The sequence below is a fragment of the Rosa rugosa genome, chromosome 3 (genome assembly GCF_958449725.1).
Source record: "Rosa rugosa chromosome 3, drRosRugo1.1, whole genome shotgun sequence".
Classification (NCBI taxonomy): Eukaryota; Viridiplantae; Streptophyta; class Magnoliopsida; order Rosales; family Rosaceae; genus Rosa; species Rosa rugosa.
Genome location: NC_084822.1, coordinates 16,759,271 through 16,779,926, shown reverse-complemented (window position 1 = coordinate 16,779,926; position 20,656 = coordinate 16,759,271). Strand labels below are relative to the sequence as shown.

Sequence of the window (20,656 nt, the reverse complement as noted above, 5' to 3'; positions counted from 1 at the left end):
TTGTGCGTTTCGATGGAGGTCAGTGGCTGACTTGCTGGCGGTTTTTGGCTTGCTGCTGCGTGGGATTGTTTGATTTGGATAATTGGATTTGCTGCTGTACGTGATTCTAGGTATTGAGTTTCTTGATTTTTCTTGCCGACTTGACCACATGTTTTGAATTCCTTCGTATATCTCTGTGGCTTTGTGCTCTTCTTATTTGCTCTATCATTGTCTGTACATTAATCAAGCTAAGCACTTCCCCTAGGTCCCGAAATTTAATTATGAAACTATGAAATAATAAAATGAAAATTGTTGTATTTAAGAGCAGGTTCAAAGAGAACAACTTTTTAACAAACTTGTGTGTGCTTTTTCTTGGTTGGTTTTGCTTCAATTTCAATTTCCAACATTGGTAGAATACCGGCTTTCACTAATGGGTTCCTTATTGATTGCAACATGTTCATATGTGTTCTTAGCAAGACTTTACTTTTGGTAATTCTGTTTTCATGTGGGTAGCTGAGAGCATGTTCAAAGTTTGATTGATCAATTACAGAGTTAGAGAAGTTGAAGGGACTCAAGGGAGAGTCCAGGTTTGAACTACTTGCCATTTGTGAGTTGGTGTAGAAGATCATCATATTTCGTGTTCCAAACCTCAAAAAAAATAATAAAAATAAAAAATAATATATATATATATATATATAGAACCTTGCTCAGGTGCGGATATAGCAAAAACGTACGGATTTTGTGTTTTTCCCCACTTTTCGATCACACATTCACATCTTAACCGTTCAGTTTTTAGGTCCTAATGTATAGATCATCTCTGCAAAATTTCAGCCAATTTGGTGATCGTTAAGGCATCCAAAACTGCAATTTACACGAACGAACCGAATCTGTCGAACCGGAACCGTTCGTATATATTGTTGTAATTTGCAGTTTTGAATGCCTTAATGATCACCAAATTGGCTGAAATTTTGCAGAGGTGATCTATACATTAGGACCTAAAAACTGAACGGTTAAGATGTGAAAATGTGATCGGAAAGTGGGTACAAACCGGAAATCCGCACCTAAGCAAAAAGTGCGGACGTCCGCAGCCAAGAAGGGCTGTATATATATATAGTGTACTTCTAATTAGCCAAGATAAGTCTCGGATCCTGAATCCGCCACTGACGTCAATGTAAAGTCTAAGGGCGTATAATTAAGATGAAACGAAACTACCAAGAAAAGGAGAAAAAGAAAAGGTAAAGTGGAAAAAGCAGGAACACATTGTATGTGTATGAACGGGTGGAAAAAGCAGGAACAGTTGTTGTTTGATTGCTGGTGAAATGAAGAAGGTGCACTGATCACAGTTTTTCATGTAAGATGAAGCGAAACTACCAAGAAAAGAAGAAACGGTAAAGGTAGATACCGATCAGTACGTCCAGCCACCCCCGAGAGAGCATCTTATAATGCATGAGTGGAGATATTTAATTTGCCAATGTAATTATTGGTTTGGTTTTTTTTCGAAGAGAATATTGGTTTGGTTGATAGGTAGATGCAATTGCCAGTTTCTCACCGACTGGCTCTTGATTTAGAAGCACATCCTGTAATGAACATGCATGAGTACATGACAACTAAGTGAGACTGGTTATTGAGAGTTTGGTAAAATGAGAGACGACATATACGTATATCAACTGGTGGAAGCAACTGCAATTGACTTCATGCATTGTTTCTTGGACTGAATTGGAAAACTACACTAATTTCATCGATCATCAGAACCATTTGTTTTTTCCTTCAAAAAGGATTATGGGTTGCAGAAGTAGGACTCAATTCCATTCTTCTTTTTCAAGAAACTAGTTAATAATGTCTCCAAAAACATGACACAAGTAGTTTTATCTTTTATTATTTCTATACCTAACTTTAGTTCCATGTGGATTTAAAATTACTTGCTCAGTTATTGATTCTAAAATTAAAAAACTAACTTTATTGTTGATTACTTATGCCACACTTTCAGAAAATTAAGTTCACTGCTGTCTATTGGTTATGTAGATCTAACTTCACGATTGTCACACTACAAGAAATCAGGAAATTAGCGAGGAAAGTATTTGAGAGGATTGATAATTCCTCGCCCAAAATGACAAATTGCGAGGAATAAATGGTCGTCGCTTAGTTAAAGATCTGCGAGGAAAAATTCCTCACAAATAATCATAGTTTGCGAGGAATGTTATGATTCCTTGGTTATGCCAAAAATATCCTTGCAAATAATTTGGAAATTTGTCCCAATCTATTGGGCGGGACAAGATGGCGCCATCCCAAATTTATCAGTGAGGAAATTTAAGAACTCCTCACACCCTAAACACATTAAAGTACCTACCAATATATGAGCACTCTCTACACCTGTTCTCTCTCTCGGCTCGTCCCTTCGTCTCCCGACTTAGGGTATCTCTCGTCACAGATAACTACGGCGGACGGCTGGCCAACCTCGTGCGACTAGCTATCCCTCCTAATTCGATCTTCTCATCCTCCCCAAAACCCCGCATAAACTACATGCTTTGGTTTAATTTTTTCTTCCACTCATCTGAAATTTCATTCGCACTTTTCTGAATGACTGGGTAGTCCATTGCTGAATGACATCGCCGATGCTTTCTTGAAGAGCGCAACCGTATGTTTTCTCTTTCTTCTTTTCCACCCAATGTAAATGTCGCTTTTTGTTTTTCTGGGTTTTCATTTGTGTTGTTTTGTTCAGATCGGAGCTGCCAAAGTTGCTGCAGAGGATTCTTACTATGCCGTCAAAAGGGGTATTCTCATTACTTTTGATTTTAGAAATACCCAGAAAAATTTGACACTGAAAATTGTTGACTAGGATACCAATGCCAAATGATACTCTTGCAGGGAGCGTTTCAAGTCAGGACTTTGAGTACACTGTGAGCAAACCAGAACAGAATTTCAGCATTTCAGTGTTTGATTCAATGGATTCAGAATTTTATTGTTTTCCGAATTTTATGATTTTATTGAAACTAGTGTCTAGTGGATACTTTAAATTATGGTTTCAGTATCTCAATTGGTTTTATACAATATGAGTTTTCGATATTGCTAATCTAGAATACTGTTTCTGTAGTTGAAGAGCATGTGTAAAGAAGGTGCATATTATGGTAAGTCGGGTCATTTCACTGTAAGAAAACTTTTATGTATGGATGAAGTTACTGGTTTGGTATGGTGCAGTTGCTGATTACATTTTTGTCTTTGGGTGTTTATAGGTGGTTTTCTTGTGCTGCCAATTGAAATACTCCCTCATATCCAGGTATAATTTTGAATATCATCTTCGTCTTTTATAGTTTTGGTTATGATTGAATTGGATTTTGGCTGTTACGAGTCTGAATATGATAATTCTGTTTGGGTAATGGTTGATTGATTATGTGAAACCAGGGACAGAACCACAAAATTAAATTGAGGGGGGATAAATCTTAGGTTGCCAAATTCTTCCTCAAGTTTTTATTTTTTTTATTTCATGCTAAGCAGTTTTATGTCAGAAATATCAATCGACTTTGGAGGCTTATATTTCTCACCTCAGGAGAGCATAAGCTCTGAAATTTTGTGGGATTGTATTTCTCTATGTCTAGTATTTTCCTGTAAAAGGATTTTTCATTTGGAATCGTAAAACTTATGGAATATTGATTGGAATACTGGAGAGTCAGAACAGAAAAAGTTATTGTAGATTGACTTTGGAAGGCTATAGTTCCTAAACCAGTGGGAATAAGGAGCTTAAAATTTGCAGGAAGTTAGACCTGCATGTCTCACATATGCCTGAGAAACAGTTTTTAATTTTGTGCCCTTTAGCTTACACAATAGCCAACCAAGTACACCAATATCAGAATCAGCTTACAGGAGAATCTGCATAATAGAACGGTGAACTTGCAGGCCTATAGTTTTCTATTCAGATTTAATTGGAGTGTGAATTTTTATGGGAAGAAGGGGAAATGTGTCTAGTTTCTGTTCCAGATGGTTTCATCCTTTTCAATCTTCTGGATTTGGAGAAATAGCAGTTTGAGTGACTATAGGTCTGCAGCAGTTTGCAGAACAGTTTATCAACTTTGACAAGCTACCATTTTCACTTGAGTGGAAATTGGGTGACCTACTTTATATGGATGGAAAGCTTTATGAGTGTATTTTCTAGTTTAAGTGGAATCACTCCATTCGAACTTTTTTATCTCAGGCTGTGAGCATTTGAAGAGGGAATGGTCAATGCTGAAAATTTCTGATCTCATCATTTCTTGTCTAGCTTGAAATTCTTTTCCAAAAAACTGGGGTGGGCTGCAGCACAACCCAGCCCCCTCTAGTTCCGTCCCTGTGTGAAACTATATTGTGTATCTTTGTGTATATAAAAGTGGTTTGATTGAATTCATCCCCTTGTTCCTCTCTAAATATATGTATGATACACCATATATGTATAATTCTCTTGCTCTTCTTTTATTGGCGTTTCTGCCTTTGCTTTTTAAACTTTATACCTTTTTTCTTTCTTGTGCAAAGGAAAAGCCAGAGGACATCAATGCCAATCTAAAAGTCCTGTCAAGGTAAACTTAGTTAAACTTGAATTCACAAGCTTTTAATAGGAATTGGTTCCATTGCGAGGAGTTTTGTGATTTCTTTGCAAGTTGAAGCAGTTTGATAAGTTCTCTTGCAAAGGAAATTGGAGTTAAGTAGATGAATACAGAGACAAGAGAAAAAAATGATTATGTTTCTGAATTGATGAACAAGGTATGGGTTTAGTTGTAGATTTGTAGCTACTTGGATTATTTTTAACTTATCTACAATCAACATTTAATGTTGCTCTGCAATCTTCTGCTTGATAGTCATTGAGTCATTAAGCTTGAGTGAGTTAGTTATGTAGCTAATGTTCTATGCTTAGGTGTTTCTCTGTAAAACTAACTTAATTTTTGTTTTTTTGGTATCTTAAGTAATACACACACACAAAAACATTTTGGTTGGTAATGATGTTTAATTGTATTCTTACTTTTCGTGATTTTATAGAGCAAATGAAACCTCAATGGGAAAAAGACTAGGTTCAGATTGTCTCCAAACTCAGATACAATTCTAGCTCCTAAACTCTCTGTAAAACTAACTTTATTTATATATATTTTTTTGTCTGTTAAGTAACACACACACACACACAAAAACATTTTGTTGGTATAACCAAGTATTGGTAATACTGCAACGAAGTTACTTTGGAAAAAAATATAAACTATAAAATAAATCTGCTTTCACAGGATGACTTTACTCAAAATTGTATTAGACTATTAGTACCCTTAGACTAATTAGTTGGTAGAAAATCTGTAATTTGATGGCCAACCACAAAGATTTCAGCATAATTTGATCTAATATGGGATCCAAGTTCTGCCAAAATGAAAGTATAAATTTCCCCTAGTTGAGGGACGGTACAACCCCCAACTTTAATCATACTGACACAATTAACACCACTAACATCACCAAATAGAAAGAAATCAATTGGTTTAACAAGCTTGTTGAAAAGTGAAATTTTTTATCCCTAGACAAAACCGTCTTGGAGAATGACGTCCTCACATGTTGTCTTGGCAAAAACAACAAATCTTGAAGATCAATAAATTATAACTGCTCGCTAAATTGGGTTGCATCCACATGATTTAAATTTTTGTCTTGGCAAAACTAGGATTTTAAACGGGCAGAGCATATATGTAAGAAACAGATTAAGGATCGATAATTTCATTTGAGAATGATGAAATAATTTCATATTGATAATGCTACAAAATTTGAAACGAAAATAGTCTTGTATTGGCCTTTTCAGTAACAAAACTACTAAATCTCCATGACCAAAATGTTCTCTGCTAATTTATTTGCCTCTGACATAAAATGAGGTACATTCATGCTTAAAAATTGCCCAGTAGACCAAACAAAGGTACAGGACCTGGTCAAATCTATCACCAGATTGCACCCAAACAACTCCTGTAAAGTTACAGGAGTTATTCTGCCTCTTTTTTTTTTCTTTTTTTTTTTTCAAGAGGCAGAAGAAGCACTATTTCGGAAACATGAAGATTGAATATGTTAAAAAGCTAGAATATTGAAATATCTAACTGTGTTAAGTTGTTTCTGTTAGGAAAAGTATATGGTATGTTGACAATACCTCTGACTTTAATGCTGCATTAGTAACAATTATGCCTTTTGGTTCTCCAGTTGTTCCATGTGTATACATTATTGTGCAACAGCAGTCCTATGTTTTGGAGGTACTTCACAATCTGAATTTCTCTGAAGATGAAAGATGATAGAATTTTTATATTGCTCTAGTTAATGGGCAATGCTTTACTGAAAACAAGATCTTATATGAGATAAACAGTGTTAAGAGATTACCAACTGAAAGAATTCCTCCCACGAAGAGCAAGATAACCCCCAGTTCTTCTGCCTTTGAGTGCTAGAAACATTGGTGAAGCTGATAGTTGCTGAACAACACGGATGTATACCTTAGATACAATCCCAACAACTTGGACCTCGTATTTAGAGTATCTAAGGAAATAGTATATGACCTACTTTTTACATGCGCAGAACAGTTTGGAAAGCATGATAAAATCTGCAGAAAAAATTACCACCTAAGGATCTTAGAAAACATGAAAAGGAGAGTATTCCTATAAACGGAGTGCCATAATAGGAAGAAGCCAAGATAACAATCAAAGGGTCAAAATATACAAGGCAAGTTGGTCTTTGTATTTATATCATGTTTACTACAACAAAATTGGATTATGAAGGTTCTAGTACCGAAATATAAGACATCAATGGCTTCAAACATATATCTAGTTATGATAATGACATTATAGTTTGGAAAATAACTCACAGCAGGGATTTTGTTCTCTTGAACAAAAGCTATTGAAACTGCAGCATGGTTGAGATGAACTCAACTGCATTAGCACCTGCAACATAAGCAAGAAAAGTTGGTCAAATAAATTTCAAGGGAAACTGAAAATGCATTGTCCAATATTCTCCCTGGACCCACCACAAGTTAACTCCTATAGAATTGAAACATTGTTTGGCAAGTTTGGTGGTTCGCTACTGAACTTTCGTTGTGGCTGGCTTTCAAACACTAGGTACTATTCAGTAGTTTCCAAACTTAAGTTGTTGCCAAGAGTTCGATATGCAACTATCAAGCATTGAGTAGCCAGCCACTAAGTTCGATTTACAAAAGAAGGTGAGTTGGCATATTTTGGAAAGGTAAAAGTCAAGACCATTTAGAATTCCCTTCATTTACTCAAAAGAAAGCACCACCACTGAAGTTCACTAACCGTAACTGGAAAGTAATACATGCATGATGCACTAAGAATTATTGAAAAAGAAAAGGAAGCGTACTTGAGAGTGACATAAACTGGGAATATATGTAATGGCATGGCTGTTACAGACCTGTAAACATCAAACATTGAGCATAAGACTAAGAGGTCACATTCTTTCTAGTAAGATTCAGCCCCAATATATTCAGTTTGAGTTATTCAATACTTCAACCAGTCACAAAATCTGCTCTCAACAATACCTCTTCTCCATTCAAGTGTCTCGCATAATATGCTCAAATATGAAACAAAGAAAAGAAATACAGTATTATTATTACCTCCATTGGAGGCAATTTGGTTGGGGACTTGACTTACAAGATTGAGACCGCGGTTTCTGATTGCTGAACCTCCTTAAATGAAAATGGTGGTACCTTCTTACCACCACTTTCACACTCACCGACAGAGCTTCTTCATTCAAGTGTCTTGCATGATATGCATATATCTGAAACTCAGAGATACACTATTACCTCCATTGCAATAAGCCACTGTCGGAAATTTGATTTATGTATACCACAATGAGGTCCCTGCAAACGTTGAAACATATCAAAATCCAATTGTTTGCCGTATGCACATCTGGTAATAATGGATGAGGGAATAGAACGTTGTATAAAATTGATAGATAGCCCATAAAATGTGCTTTATTTTGGAAGAAAATTAGTTCTAGTCTATGGTTGGTGGTGGAGCGAAAAATTATTGCCTTATGTAAATCAACAAGCACCTCAATGTTCTTCATAATTTACATAATCTGTAGAAGAGCTCAATCACACGAAAATATTGTCCTTCAATTCTCGACAAATTTAGATCATTATTTCATTAACTCATTAAGTAGCTAGAGATCTGAGTTTCATTATACTTCAGAACACTCTAATCACCATCATCACTCAGTTTCCTCTATTTGAGAATCTTGATTGAAATTAAGTAGTCTTAGATTTGATCATAGTTCAGGACTAGTAACACATTATTACAATACAAGTACAAAGGTCCAGTAAGGACCTATTATGATCAATAGCATCTGCATCTTTGATATGGCCATATACAGAGTACAAGTGAATAATAGATGCATTTGTTCTATTGTAAACCATACATAGCATCAAAGCAATTCCCTCTACTCATAGTTTCCAATACCTGCTTTTCTGAAGGGAAAGTTTTTGGTTTCTGAGGTAAAGTTGGAAGAGGCTGGTTGCTTTGAAAATACACTTGACCACAAGGACAAATAATATGCAAAGCAACAAATCCATTTTGTCACTACTAGAATAATGTCATTAGACATCGTCACTATTAAATCGGTCAGGATTGCATCTGATGTTAAAAAACATGTTAACATCAGTTTGTGAAAAAACCGATTTCCGTTTGTATTATAGACATCAGTCACCAAAGAAAACGATGAGAAAAGTTTCGTTCCAAAATTTAAAAAACACGCGGAGGGACTAAGTTTCAAAGTTTGAGAAACGCGGGGACCAATTATTTCATTTCCCCCCACACACTTGGTATTTTTTTCCGCTTTCTCTAAAACTGTCGAGAACCCTAGCTAATGACTTCAGCAGCTCATTCACCTCAACTGTCGACCTCATCGTTCTCCAAGCTGACCTGCGTCGAGTCCCCGTCCTCCTTCTCCAAGCTGACGTGCTCCAAGTCCCTCTCCGACCCAAGCCGACTGGAGCCGCCTCCGACCTAACCCCAAGTCCTCGACCTCGCTCTCTGACCCCGTGTTCCCCTGCCTCGCTCTCTCACCCCGAGTTCCCGATCTCGTTCTCCATACCTCGAGCTTGAGACCCGATCTAACCTCGAGCTTATCAGCGGACCTGAGCTTGTCATTCTCCAACTTGAGCCAGCTCTAGCTAGTTCTCCAACGTCTAGTCTCGTAGGTCCTCTCTCTCTCTTCTCTTCGTGACCACCAATACTGATTCCCTGTCCGGTTTTGATCTAAAGTGCAGTTTTTTTTGTTTAATTCTTGTGTATTTGAGTTGGGTTTGTCTTTGAATGGCTTAAATCTGTGGTATTTTGAGCTGGTGCCTATTGATTGTGTTTGATTTTAGTTCTTGCACATGTTGGCCGTCAATCTGCAGAGGAAGATCCTAGATTGGAACATGAACTGTGTAGCAACAACTGCGAGAGCTTTTGTGACTGTGAAAGCCTCCAACCCCAATTTCAGAACTTTCCTTCTTCCTCTTCACTCTCGCAGGTAAACAGACAATTGAGCTTTTAATTTCATTAGGAAAATTGGAATTTCTGAAATTTATTTGGTCTGCCGCTTTGCCTTTTAATAGACCTATAATCTTCATCTAGGTATCTGCTAAATCATCTTGAAATTTAGGATGAGGGAAAATGACCTTGCCAGAAGCCTTCTGTCAATTTAGTTACTGTTGAAGTAGTCTTGGACATTAGGGGAATTGTTTGGCTTTACAAGAGTTATGGACTTTGTTCTTCTTATTGAGTTTGGCATGTTTGAATTGTCTCCTGTAGCAAATACAGCTTCCTTTCAATAAGAATTGTTGGCTGCTTAAGATCCAAGTCACAGTTAGTCTGTAGAGATGAGAGGGTGTTTATTTCACTACTCTAGTGCAGAGTAGAAAGTATGATATTCAAGTGGTCAATTAGGTGATCTGTTATTGAAGAAATATTTCTTTTTCATATGATGTTAGTTGGATGGCCTTGTAGTTGCTTTAGTTACTGTAGAGTCTAATTCTAATGGTTTTTAAGCTTCCTGGCATGTGATTATGAGTTATGAGTTACATATGGTTCTTAGGTCCCTGTGTCGTGTTAGCGCTACAAACAATGAAGAGGCTGCTGCCAAGGTAGCTGCAGCAAATGCTGACAGAGGAGCTCCAACAATGTATCGTCCTTCACATATTAAAACTGGTTTGATCTCACTTTCAATATCAGGGCATAGTTTTCCATTTAGAGTATTCTATTTTACTGTTAAGTTTTGATCAATTAAAACATTGAAACTCGGTGCCGGTTCCGATTTAAGGAAAGTATCCAGAGAGAAAAATTAGAATAACTTTTCTATAGTTAACTTTTGAAGGACCACTTGCAGAAGATTAGAATAGCAATACAAATAATCTTCTACCACATGTTCGAAACCGCATTGTCATGGACAACAGATTGAGTTAATATGAGCTTAATAATTACAGTAAACAACTATTTTGCAGCAAATTTCATAGAGAAGCAAATGACAAATATACAAATGCTTGTTCTAATAGTTTTTGATAGATTAGAATCCTGTTGCAAATGATCAAAGATGATAAAGGAGATATGAGTAAGAGGTTCATTAAATCTAATTCAATGGATTTCAGTATATAACTTATGGGGTCATGCATATAGAAAAGATAAAGTACCTTGTCAAGATAATTGCTTCTTCTTTTTTCTTTTTCTGTTTAAACCGGTATGTTATTTACATTACCCTGAAATTGGTAAGGGCTAAACGGAACTGAAGTACATCTTATGACAGTGATAATATCATCCAAATTGACAATCATCTTATGAATTCCTTCTTCCCCTATATTCAGATTTGACAAGATCATAGCAAAGGAAATCCCATCGACCATTGTATACGAGGATGATAAGGTCCTGGCATTTCGGGATATCAACCCACAGGCTCCTGTGCATGTTGTTATCATCCCAAAGAATAGGGATGGGTTAACAGAGCTGGGAAAGGTAACATCTGGCCATTTTTCTACCAAACCTGCTTATTCTTACATTAATCATTAATTCAATGAAACCAATCCCATTTCTGTATTAGGATTTGTTGAGGAAATTATCTTGTCATATACGTTATGTATATCAGTCTGCAGAAGAAAAAAGGCTTTCTTTTGATCTATGCATTCTGTCATTGCAGGCTGAATCTAGGCATGTGGAAATATTGGGTCAACTTCTATATGCTGCAAAAAAAGTTGCTGAGAAAGAAGGTATTCTTCACGGGCAGAGCAAATACAAAAGACAGAGCAAATACGATGGTGAGAATTTGTTTTTGGAGTACTTTATGTTTCTGCTGCTACGTACTAAGATTTGATATGGCTTTCAGGGTATGTGGCATGGTTCTTATGATAAATTGGATAATGATTTGCACATCCTGTAAGTACATGGAAATTTGTTTACTTTCTTACCTGGTACCTTAAACTATATTTTCTTTTCGTGGTATGGTTTTGCTTTTCGTTCGAAATTTCTCATCTTTTTGTGAATTGACTGAAGATAAATTGTTTCTTGGGATTAATGGAAGCGTTTTAATGGGATTTGCAGGTTATATTACAAGACTACTGGGAGAAGCGGAGGATTTGGGTTTGCGACCATGTCTAGTGATCAGGAAGTAGAAGCAGCTGCTCGATAGTTTAATAGCTATGTAAGTCACCATATTATATCATTTGTTTGTATATATGCGAAAATTTGAAACAAATTCTAGATATGAGATAGTTGGATTAGTGTAAAATTGAGTTAACATTTCCAGGTGGTGAAACATTTGAGTTAATATTTCTAGTCAGAGTAAAATTGCACTGAGTTTCTTTTCAGATTGCTTAATTTGGAAGCGTAATTGGTTCATACAAGAGAAGAGCTGTAAGATACTTGCTTTAATTTGTGCGTATTTAGTAGTCGGGGGACTCTGTATGGTCATTTTGTATTCTTCTGATGTTAAATAACCATTGAGAAATGGTGGGAGTGAATGACCTATTGGTTATTGGGCCAGGAGTACTTGGGCATTTAGTTGCAAAGAAATGGCGGGAGGTACTTATCTTTGTCTACATTTTGATTAGTTTTAGTGACAAAATAGTCAAATTTAGTTCAATTCTGTAATGGTTAAGCAATTGAGCTTATAGGAGCATACGGGTTGTGAAATATATGGGCAAACGGTGATCGTTGGTCACCATGAGGAGTTGATCGAGGTGGTATTAATTCATGTTTGAAGGGGGACCATAAATTTCCTAATGTCATTTTCTGTGCTCCACCATCTAGAACCTCCGATTATCCCAATGATGTTTGGTGAGTATGTGAGTTGTTTTGAGTTAATTGAATTGAAATGTATGTGGAAGCCAATCTTTGTTTCTTTTTACTAGATTTTTAACATGCTTTAGAATGCTATATATGCACCATGCTGCATGTCTTCTCAGTTATCTTTTCTTTGTTAGAATCTATCCGAAACTTTGTGGTCTGGAGGTAGATTTGAATCAATTACCCCACATGAAAATATTCAATTCAGTTTCAACCATTTGAACCTTTGGGCATTTCTATAGGTTTGATTGCTTAAAGCTCTTCATATCTACTGCATATATTGCAAGCCCCCTCAACTTGTCCTTGGCATGTCTACGTAAGTTAATCCTTCAGTTATCATTTTCTTTTTTAAAACCTACCCGAAAGTTTGCTATCCAAGATATAGTTTTGATTAATAATAAACTTGCATATATATTATATTCTATTCAGTTTCAACAATTTCAACCTTTGTGGGTTGTTGTATTGTGCTCTTGTATTCCTATCAGTTTTATAGTATATGAGATATTAAGATCTTGTTGGCTGGCACAGAGGTGACTAATTAGTTTTCTTTATGGACTCCACAATTTTAGGGTATTCATGCCCTTTGATTGTTGTTCTATGCATTCTTTTTTTCAGACCTAACACGATAATATTAATTTTGTGTCTTTTCATGAGGCCTGATTATTCCACTGAACTGGTTAGCCTTGCTTGTAGGAGCCTTTCAGCAATTGCATCATCAACAGGTGAGTGATCCTAGACTTTCTATTTGCAGTCGGTTCTATTATAGGGTGGCACTACAGGTGAACCTTTGTTCTCAGTTATCAAATGTGAGAGGTGTCCTTTTTATTCTATTATATGCATCTAATTGCACATTAGTTTGTTACTAAACTTCCTTGTATACTTGAGTAGTTTATGACCTCCCTTGCTGCTTGTATCCCTTCACTGAAATATTTTTATTGTTAGTGATCTCATAAGTGAATGAGAAAACCAAGTCCACCAAGCCATAAACATGTGATACTACAGAATTCCAGTTTACTACTTAATTACCATCAATGGATTGGCAGTGGATTCGGGTTGGACTTCATTTTGACTAGTACTATATATGTTTAAATAGGAATTGCTTTATTAAACTTTTGCTGATAGAACAGTCTCTAGGTATTAAATAAATTGTTTAAAGTCAATTACTTCTTTTGTTTTTCTTTTGCACTAGTGCATAGCTTTCATACATCTTCTTATTGTTTAAATTCAGATTCATGGAGGATGCAGTGGAATTGGCATATTTGCTATTCATATGGCTAAGTACCAGGGAGCAACTGTATCTGCAATAGCAGGTACTGATGCAAAGATAGCTAGGCGGTAAAGGATCGGAAAGGGTATACCCAACAACAACTTGACGAGGTCCGCATTGAAGTAGCCGACTACTTACAGACTCTGCTGTAGGTTCTGACCAGTTACTTGATTTTGAGTTAGGCTAGCTTTTAATTAACTTTTTTGTAGCAATTATGAACAAACATGAATACTAATTGCTAGGCTAGCCTTGTAGTATATAGGTGCATGAAATGGGGTTTTATTTTGCCCATTTTGTAAACTGTTAAGGATGATGAATGTCGGATATAATACCCCAATTTGCAATTTATAATCACAGTTCTATTTTGTGGACATCATCCTCTTTATAGAATGTGATGTTTAGATATAAAGTTGAAATAAGTTTTAGCCATAAAAACTGATGTCCAGTAATACAGATATATCAGTTCCAAAATGAAAATCGATGTTACTAAAATATCCAGACATCGGTTCATTGTCAAAAACGATATACTACCGAGTGCCAGACATCGGTTCCGGAATGAAAATCGATGTTACTAAAATATCCAGACATCGGTTCATTGTCAAAAACGATATACTACCGAGTGCCAGACATCGGTTCCGGAATGAAAATCGATGTTACTAAAATATCCAGACATCGGTTCATTGTCAAAAACGATATACTACCGAGTGCCAGACATCAGTTCCGGAATGAAAATCGATGTTACTAAAATATCCAGACATCGATTTTTAAATAGAAACGATGTGCAATAGATTATTAACATCGTTTTCTCGTTACACACTGATGTTAATATAAGTAAATATATCGGTATATGTGGTATATTACGTTTCAAAATCATGAAGAACAAGAAATGTTTATGGGAACCGATGTCTGTAACAGTATTACTCATCGGTTCTTAAATCAATAACGATGTTAAAACGCAAACTTGTGTTATATAATCTATATTTCTTTAAGCTTTAAATACAATAAAATGTGGGTTTAACAATAGTAAAGCATGCAAATTTGTTATCATTTAAACCTATTTACATCGGTTTATAATAAGGAACCGATGTCTACACGAATACTAGACATCGGCTAAAAACCGATGTCTGCATTTTCCGGATCTTTCTCATCACCCACAAAGACATCGGTTGGGTTTTTGTTTCTCATCGGTTTTTGGCCGATGTCTGGGGCCTTAATTCTAGTAGTGTGTGTAGATTGTGATTGATATTTTGAGATGCAGGCAAGCAAATTAGTAAACAAATACGACAATTGGGACACCACATTCTCAGTTTCTATATTTCTTGTAGTGAGTGTTCTTAAAAAAAGAAAGCAACACATTGTTTGAATGTAAAACCAGCTACTTCAAATAATGGAATGATGAAGGATAGAATTACTGACCTTTGTAAAGTCAAGCTTGTGCAGGCAAGGCGGTGCTTCGTCTTTTGGAAGACCTTTCTTCTGATATCCCAGCTTCTTGTTATTTAAACCTTTCAGTATCTTAGAATAAGACTGCCAATGAACATGCAAATGCAAAATTTCAACTGATGAGCTGGCATTGGAACAGTGAATGGTTCCACCAGAGGAAACTATATTTACCTGCAGGAACAAATTAAGGCATGCATAAATTTTGCAATAACAAAAACAAAGGACAGATATTTCTCAAGTTCAATGTAATGTAGTGGTGAGTGGTAACTGAACAAGAAACTGATAAAATGAAAGAAAAAAATCATTGCAATTACACTGCATTAATTGGACAATGCATGTGAATAGACTTGATTTCCATATCTTAAATCATGCCTTCAAGTAAATATCAAATCAGACACCGTAAATATATGTTTGGCATTGTGATCGATTGAAACAATCATGATCTAAACTCTTTACTTCTTGAATGAGGAAATAAATTCAGAAAATGATGCTATAAACTCAGAAAATAGAAAGACCTTGAGATTGGCTATTAGAAGAGAAAACGTCTACAAGTTCATCGATGAGTTTAGCGAAGTAGATTTAGTGCACTAGATCAAGCTTCTAAATTACAAATTTAATCTTCCTTTCACTGATGCAATTTTGCATTTTTTAGTTACATGGAACCGGGCTTGGTAAACTAGTTCAACTCTATCCACACATATGGAGAATGCCAACAAAGAGTTGATATTACAAACCAATTTTGAAACTCCAAAGATACCAAAGAAAGGGAGAATTTGAAAATGTAAACCTGTATTCGTCACACTGGTCCATAGACAATGCTATGCTGCATTAGTAATATTTACAGCTTTCCGTTTTCCAGTTGTGCATCAGTGTATAATTCTTTGCAGTCGGTCAGTCCTCCGAGAGGTCCTGCAATAGCATTTTTGTTCAGATGTCAGTCCTCCGCTTTGCTACAAATGTCAGTTATCATCTCTGAAATGAGGAAATTTTCACAAAAGGAAATGATACCTGATGAGGTTCAAGTTCATCATCAGAAAGATCAACTTCATCATCAGAAAGATCAACTTCATCATCAGAAAGTTCAAGTTCATCATCAGAAAGTTCACTGGTGAGGTTCTCTGCACGGATTAGCTTCATACAAACGTCTTCATTGGGTGGCATTACAAGGTGGACACCACAGCTTTTTATGGAGGAGCCAGAGTCCCAATCTTGATAAATAACGACTCGACACGTAAAAGGGGGCAATGGACGCATATAACCAACTGGCCACATTTCAAGGAAGGGAACATAGTGCAGCCACACATTATCCGACTTTGTTGAATGCTCTGAGTCGAGAATATAGACCTCATTGATCTGAATATAGACCTCAAAATAAGCGTCTAATTGCCCCTTTTGATCAACAGCAACAGCGAGAGCCAATCCTGTGTTGTCCCATCTGAAATTTGCAAGTGTTTCAATCCAAAATTCAAACCGACAATGCCCCTTGAAATCCATTTGACAGCTGAACCACTTTGGAACCTCGCTTCTTGGAACTGGAAATGTAATTCTGAATTTGGATTGCGGAGAAGATAGGAGTCGAGAGAAGAGATCAGCGTGCACCTCATCATCATCATCCTTGTTTGCCATCTGAACCAAATTCTGACAGAGTCTCCAGCAATTAGTCAAGTCCATCATCTCAATCATTATTTGTGATTCTTTACGCTCCACAATGTTTGACAACTTCGAAATTCTTTCCAATGATACGCAATCCCTCACAACCAACCATTCAATCCTTGGTGGAAGCTCTGGAATTTCTACGAGACTCGTGCAGCCACTCAAAAAGAGACGCCTCAAGTTGACAACTTTGTTGATGCATTCGGGAAGAATAACAATGGGGCTTCCTGATAAATCAAGTTTATCTAAATTAAGGGACGCGAGGAAATCAAAATTAGACAAATTGGAATCAATCGCCAAGAATTGATGTAGCCAAGGAAGCGCCGAATTGAATTCAGTGTCTGGCTCTGGCTCCAATGAACTGCCTTCACTCCGTCTCATTCTTTTCGATAAATTGAATTCACCTTCACTCCGTCTCTTTCTTTTCGATAAAGAGTCACGGTTGTCATGTGAAACCTTTGAGTAAGTTGGAAGCACTTCAGAGTCCTCCTTATTTGGGAATGTTACTAGTTTTCGGCACCCGTCCAAACAAACCACCTTCAGATTTTGCAATTCATAAATGCTGCAAGGTAGATCTGTGAGGTTTTCACAATAAAATAAACCCAACGATTCAAGGTTAATTAGATATCGAATGGATGAAGGCAATGCTTTGATGCCAGTGTGCTTTAGAAGCAAGGATGTCATGTATTTCATCTCTCCCATAATTTCAGGAAAACTCTTCAGCCTTCTACAACAGTCAAGATCAATCTCACGGAGGGATCTCCAGTTAACTTTTTCAGGAAGCGTCACGAGGTTTGAGCATCCTGCAAGATTCAGCCTAATAAGCTTTTGGAGGGATCCAACCGAAGGGTGAATCTTCTTTAAACTTGTACAGCTTAGATCCAGCGACTCTAAGTTTGGGCTTCCAGACAGGTCTGGGCTTTGTGCTAGGAATTTACATTCCTTCAAATTTAAAGATTTCAGATTTTTCATGCTCTGTCATACCAAAGAAGAAGAAAAAATCAAATGGAAAATTGGTAAGGTGTAAAGATTTTAATAAAGTAAACTCCTGAAAATTTATAAATACCTTGAATTCTTTTCCAAAACGTGAGATGCGGCTGCAAGGCATACTAAGTTGAACCAGATTCTTCATATTAAAATCGGAGGGCAAAAATTTCAGCGGACAATTAGGCCAATCAAGAAACCGCAACTGCTTCGGAAAATAATCAATCCTTCCACAAAACCGTCCGTTGACGTTTATAAAAAATTTAAGATTTCCCATGTTTTTGAAGCATTTAGGACTCAAGCGTATCACATCTGCGGTTGGCATCTTTACCATTATGCCTTCAATGGTCCTTGTTCCCTAATGAAAAAGGCAATAGTATTAGCAAAACAATTACTTTATATAATACAATATAATAAAGTGTTTTGGAATTTCATTTTTCTATTCAAAAAGAAAATTATATTATATATATTATTCATATATTAGTTGCCAAAATGGATAGGAGTATAGAACTGCACACTTACCGTGTTCTCTGTTAGAACTTGGAGAACATCATTGTGATACCACAATCTGCTGCGCCGACCAGGCTCTTTAGGCGACTCTTCATGAACTATTTTTTTTCCCATTTCTTCTAGCAAATCATGCATGAAAATATAAGAATGTTCAACATTTAGGAGGGCCTTTTCTTCAAGAACTTCAATACTAGACATAGGGTTGCTGTAACCACAACCTTCTAATATTGATATCACATCGTTCTTATTTTTATATTTGAAGAAGCATGCAATGTGAAGGAAAATTTCTTTCTCTGGTTCTTCCAGTGCATCGTAACTGATTTTGAGAATCTTTTGAATGCCTTGAAGAGGACTTCTTCTATGACCATCTAATAAAGCTTGCCACCGATGTATAGGTTTACTGCACAGATGTGAACCTAAAACTTTCAGCGCTAATGGAAGGCCTTGAGCATATTCAACAGTAGTGTTAACTGCGAGTCTTTCATCATCATCCATATTTCTATTAGTCATCAAGGCATTTTCAAGGAATAGCTCACAAGCTTCATGACGATTAAGTCCCCGGGCCTTGTATATTTGACTCACTCGATGAGCAATCAACAAATGCCTATCTCTTGTTGTTATGATAACTCTACTACCGCTGTGAAACCAATCTGGTCTCCCAGCTAATTTCTCTAACTGGTCCGATTGATCCACATCATCAAGAACTAAAAGAATCCTTTTATATCTCAACCTCTCCCGCAACAAAGTAATTCCTTCATCAACATTGATTACTTTCAGTTCTTTGCCCCCTGGAATCTTTGAAAGAATGATGTTTTGTAGGTTGACTAAACCTCCATATTGCTCTGAACCTTCTCTAACATTTGCCAAAAAGCAGCTACCATCAAACTCATGGGCAACTGTATTGTAAACAGCTTTAGCAATTGTTGTCTTCCCTATTCCACCACTTCCCCATATCCCTACCATACGTATATGATCACCTCCCCTAACATCTAAAATTTCAAGCATGTCTTGTAGGCGAGAGTTTATCCCAACCGGACACTTTGCCACATCCAAATTGGTACGATCTTTTAGTTGTGTAGAGACCTCTTCAACAATTATATCAATAAATTTAGATTCATACCTGTCATGTTAGAATCAAATGAAACATTTAATAAAATAAAACATTGCTACTTCTGAAAAGAGCATGGTATTGTATAATAATCAAACAACAATAAAGGAACAGAAAAATTTGCTATAAGTAAGATTAAGTGCTTGATGTACCCGCTCGAGAAATGCCACCCAGACAAATTAGCCGCTTCTAAAAGAGCTGCTCTCCATCTTAACACCTTGTCATCTTCGAATCTGCGCTCATGCTCTGCAAGTGCCTTACCAAATGTACCTCGTTGCTGTCCTACGTCCGATGGATCCACTTTGTAAAAGATTGGCCGAACCATTTGGTTCTTTGATCTTCTACATTCAAGGATATGAACTAGTTCATCCAAACAATACTCTGAGGATGCATAGTCTTCAGAGAACACAATGAGAGAGAGCTTTGATACTTCAATGGCTCGGAGAAGTGCTTCTGATATTTCCTCTCCTCTTGGAAGATCATCATCATCTTTGAAAGTGTTGATCCCCCTTTGAACCAAATTTCTGTGTAAATGACCTGTAAAATTGTAGCGTGTATCCTCGCCTCTGAAACTCAGAAACACATCGTGTGTGTATGAACGGGTAGAAAAAGGAACAGAAGATAATGAGGAAGAAGCTCTCAATTGGGTGGCCATCGAATCTAGCTTTTTGTTTGATTTCACGCTCAGCTCGCTGATGGAATGAAGAAGGAGCAGAAGAGGAAGAGGAAAAGGAAAGGAGCACAGCTCGAAAATAGGTACACCGCTTGATCACAGTTTCCTGGTAGCTTCGATCAACGCCAATGTGAAGTCAAGAGCGTGTAAGATGAAACGAAACTACCAAGAAAAGGAGATGAAGATAAGGTAAAGTGGAAAAACCGCGCAGGAACACATTGTATGTGTGAACGGGTGGAAAAAGCAGGAACAATTGTTGTTTGATTGCTGGTGAAATGAAGAAGGGGCAGAAGAGGACAAGGCTCTCAGAGTTTTTCGTGTAAGATGAAGCGAAACTACGTGCCAAGAAAAGAAGAAAAGGTCAAGGTAGAGGACCACCGAAAGAGCATCTTATAATGAGTGGAGATATTTTGCCAACGTAATTATTGGTTTGGTTTTTTTCTAACCGAATTATTGGTTTGGTTTTTTTCTAACCGAATTATTGGTTTGGTTGACATGTAGATGCAATTTCCAGTTTGTCACCGACTGGCTCTTGATTTCGTGGTAAAACTGTAAAAGAATGAAGAAATAAAGTTGTTTAGAAGCACACCCTGTAAGGTTTGTTTAGAGTGCATGACAACCACAAGTGAGATAGGTTTATTGAGAGTTTGGTAAAATGAGAGACGACACATTTGCATATCAACTGGTGAAAGCAACTGCAATTGACTTCAAGCATTGTTTCTTGGACTGAATGAGAAAATTAA

The 20,656-nt window shown here is 36.7% G+C and overlaps 3 protein-coding genes across 35 annotated transcripts; 2 read left to right on the top strand and 1 right to left on the bottom strand.

Moving 5' to 3' along the window:
* The first annotated feature begins 2,478 nt into the window (after positions 1-2,478).
* On the top strand, positions 2,479-6,171 carry LOC133738798 (outer envelope pore protein 16, chloroplastic-like). Of its 3 annotated transcripts, none has more exons than XR_009860273.1 (5): positions 2,479-2,614; positions 2,699-2,750; positions 2,845-3,104; positions 3,210-3,253; positions 4,480-4,535. XR_009860273.1 is itself a non-coding variant. In XM_062166449.1 (5 exons), exons 1-5 carry the CDS (start codon positions 2,651-2,653, stop codon positions 4,525-4,527), a joined length of 258 nt encoding a protein of 85 aa, XP_062022433.1. In that variant the 3' UTR covers positions 4,528-6,171. The 3 variants fall into 3 exon arrangements, 1 of the variants encoding a protein (XP_062022433.1); XM_062166449.1 differs by lacking the exon at positions 2,479-2,614 and having other exon boundaries at positions 2,651-2,750; positions 2,845-2,876; positions 3,071-3,104; positions 4,480-6,171; XR_009860272.1 differs by lacking the exon at positions 4,480-4,535 and having other exon boundaries at positions 3,210-4,467.
* Positions 2,735-20,267, bottom strand: LOC133738793 (disease resistance protein RPV1-like). Of its 16 annotated transcripts, XM_062166430.1 has the most exons (13): positions 19,393-20,267; positions 18,145-19,252; positions 17,705-17,980; positions 17,043-17,613; positions 15,994-17,003; positions 15,773-15,894; positions 14,959-15,156; positions 7,608-7,816; positions 7,318-7,368; positions 6,809-6,884; positions 6,331-6,419; positions 6,107-6,228; positions 2,735-2,874 (listed from the first exon to the last, which is right to left on the bottom strand). In XM_062166430.1, the coding sequence occupies exons 1-6, from the start codon at positions 19,893-19,895 to the stop codon at positions 15,877-15,879; spliced, it is 3,486 nt and encodes a 1,161-aa protein (XP_062022414.1). In that variant the 5' UTR covers positions 19,896-20,267; the 3' UTR covers positions 2,735-2,874; positions 6,107-6,228; positions 6,331-6,419; positions 6,809-6,884; positions 7,318-7,368; positions 7,608-7,816; positions 14,959-15,156; positions 15,773-15,876. The 16 variants fall into 16 exon arrangements, with proteins under 16 accessions (XP_062022414.1, XP_062022402.1, XP_062022399.1 ...); XM_062166418.1 differs by having other exon boundaries at positions 7,571-7,816; positions 15,994-17,613; positions 19,393-20,266; XM_062166415.1 differs by having other exon boundaries at positions 15,994-17,613; positions 19,393-20,266.
* LOC133738796 (14 kDa zinc-binding protein-like) lies at positions 8,762-13,913 on the top strand. 16 transcript variants are annotated; one of them, XM_062166445.1, is made up of 9 exons: positions 8,763-9,153; positions 9,329-9,474; positions 10,039-10,125; positions 10,802-10,949; positions 11,131-11,248; positions 11,317-11,366; positions 11,532-11,631; positions 12,969-12,997; positions 13,504-13,913. In XM_062166445.1, exons 2-6 carry the CDS (start codon positions 9,338-9,340, stop codon positions 11,337-11,339), a joined length of 513 nt encoding a protein of 170 aa, XP_062022429.1. In that variant the 5' UTR covers positions 8,763-9,153; positions 9,329-9,337; the 3' UTR covers positions 11,340-11,366; positions 11,532-11,631; positions 12,969-12,997; positions 13,504-13,913. The 16 variants fall into 16 exon arrangements, with proteins under 16 accessions (XP_062022417.1, XP_062022429.1, XP_062022430.1 ...); XM_062166446.1 differs by having other exon boundaries at positions 12,969-13,054; XM_062166444.1 differs by having other exon boundaries at positions 12,930-12,997.
* Positions 20,268-20,656: the final 389 nt, after the last annotated feature.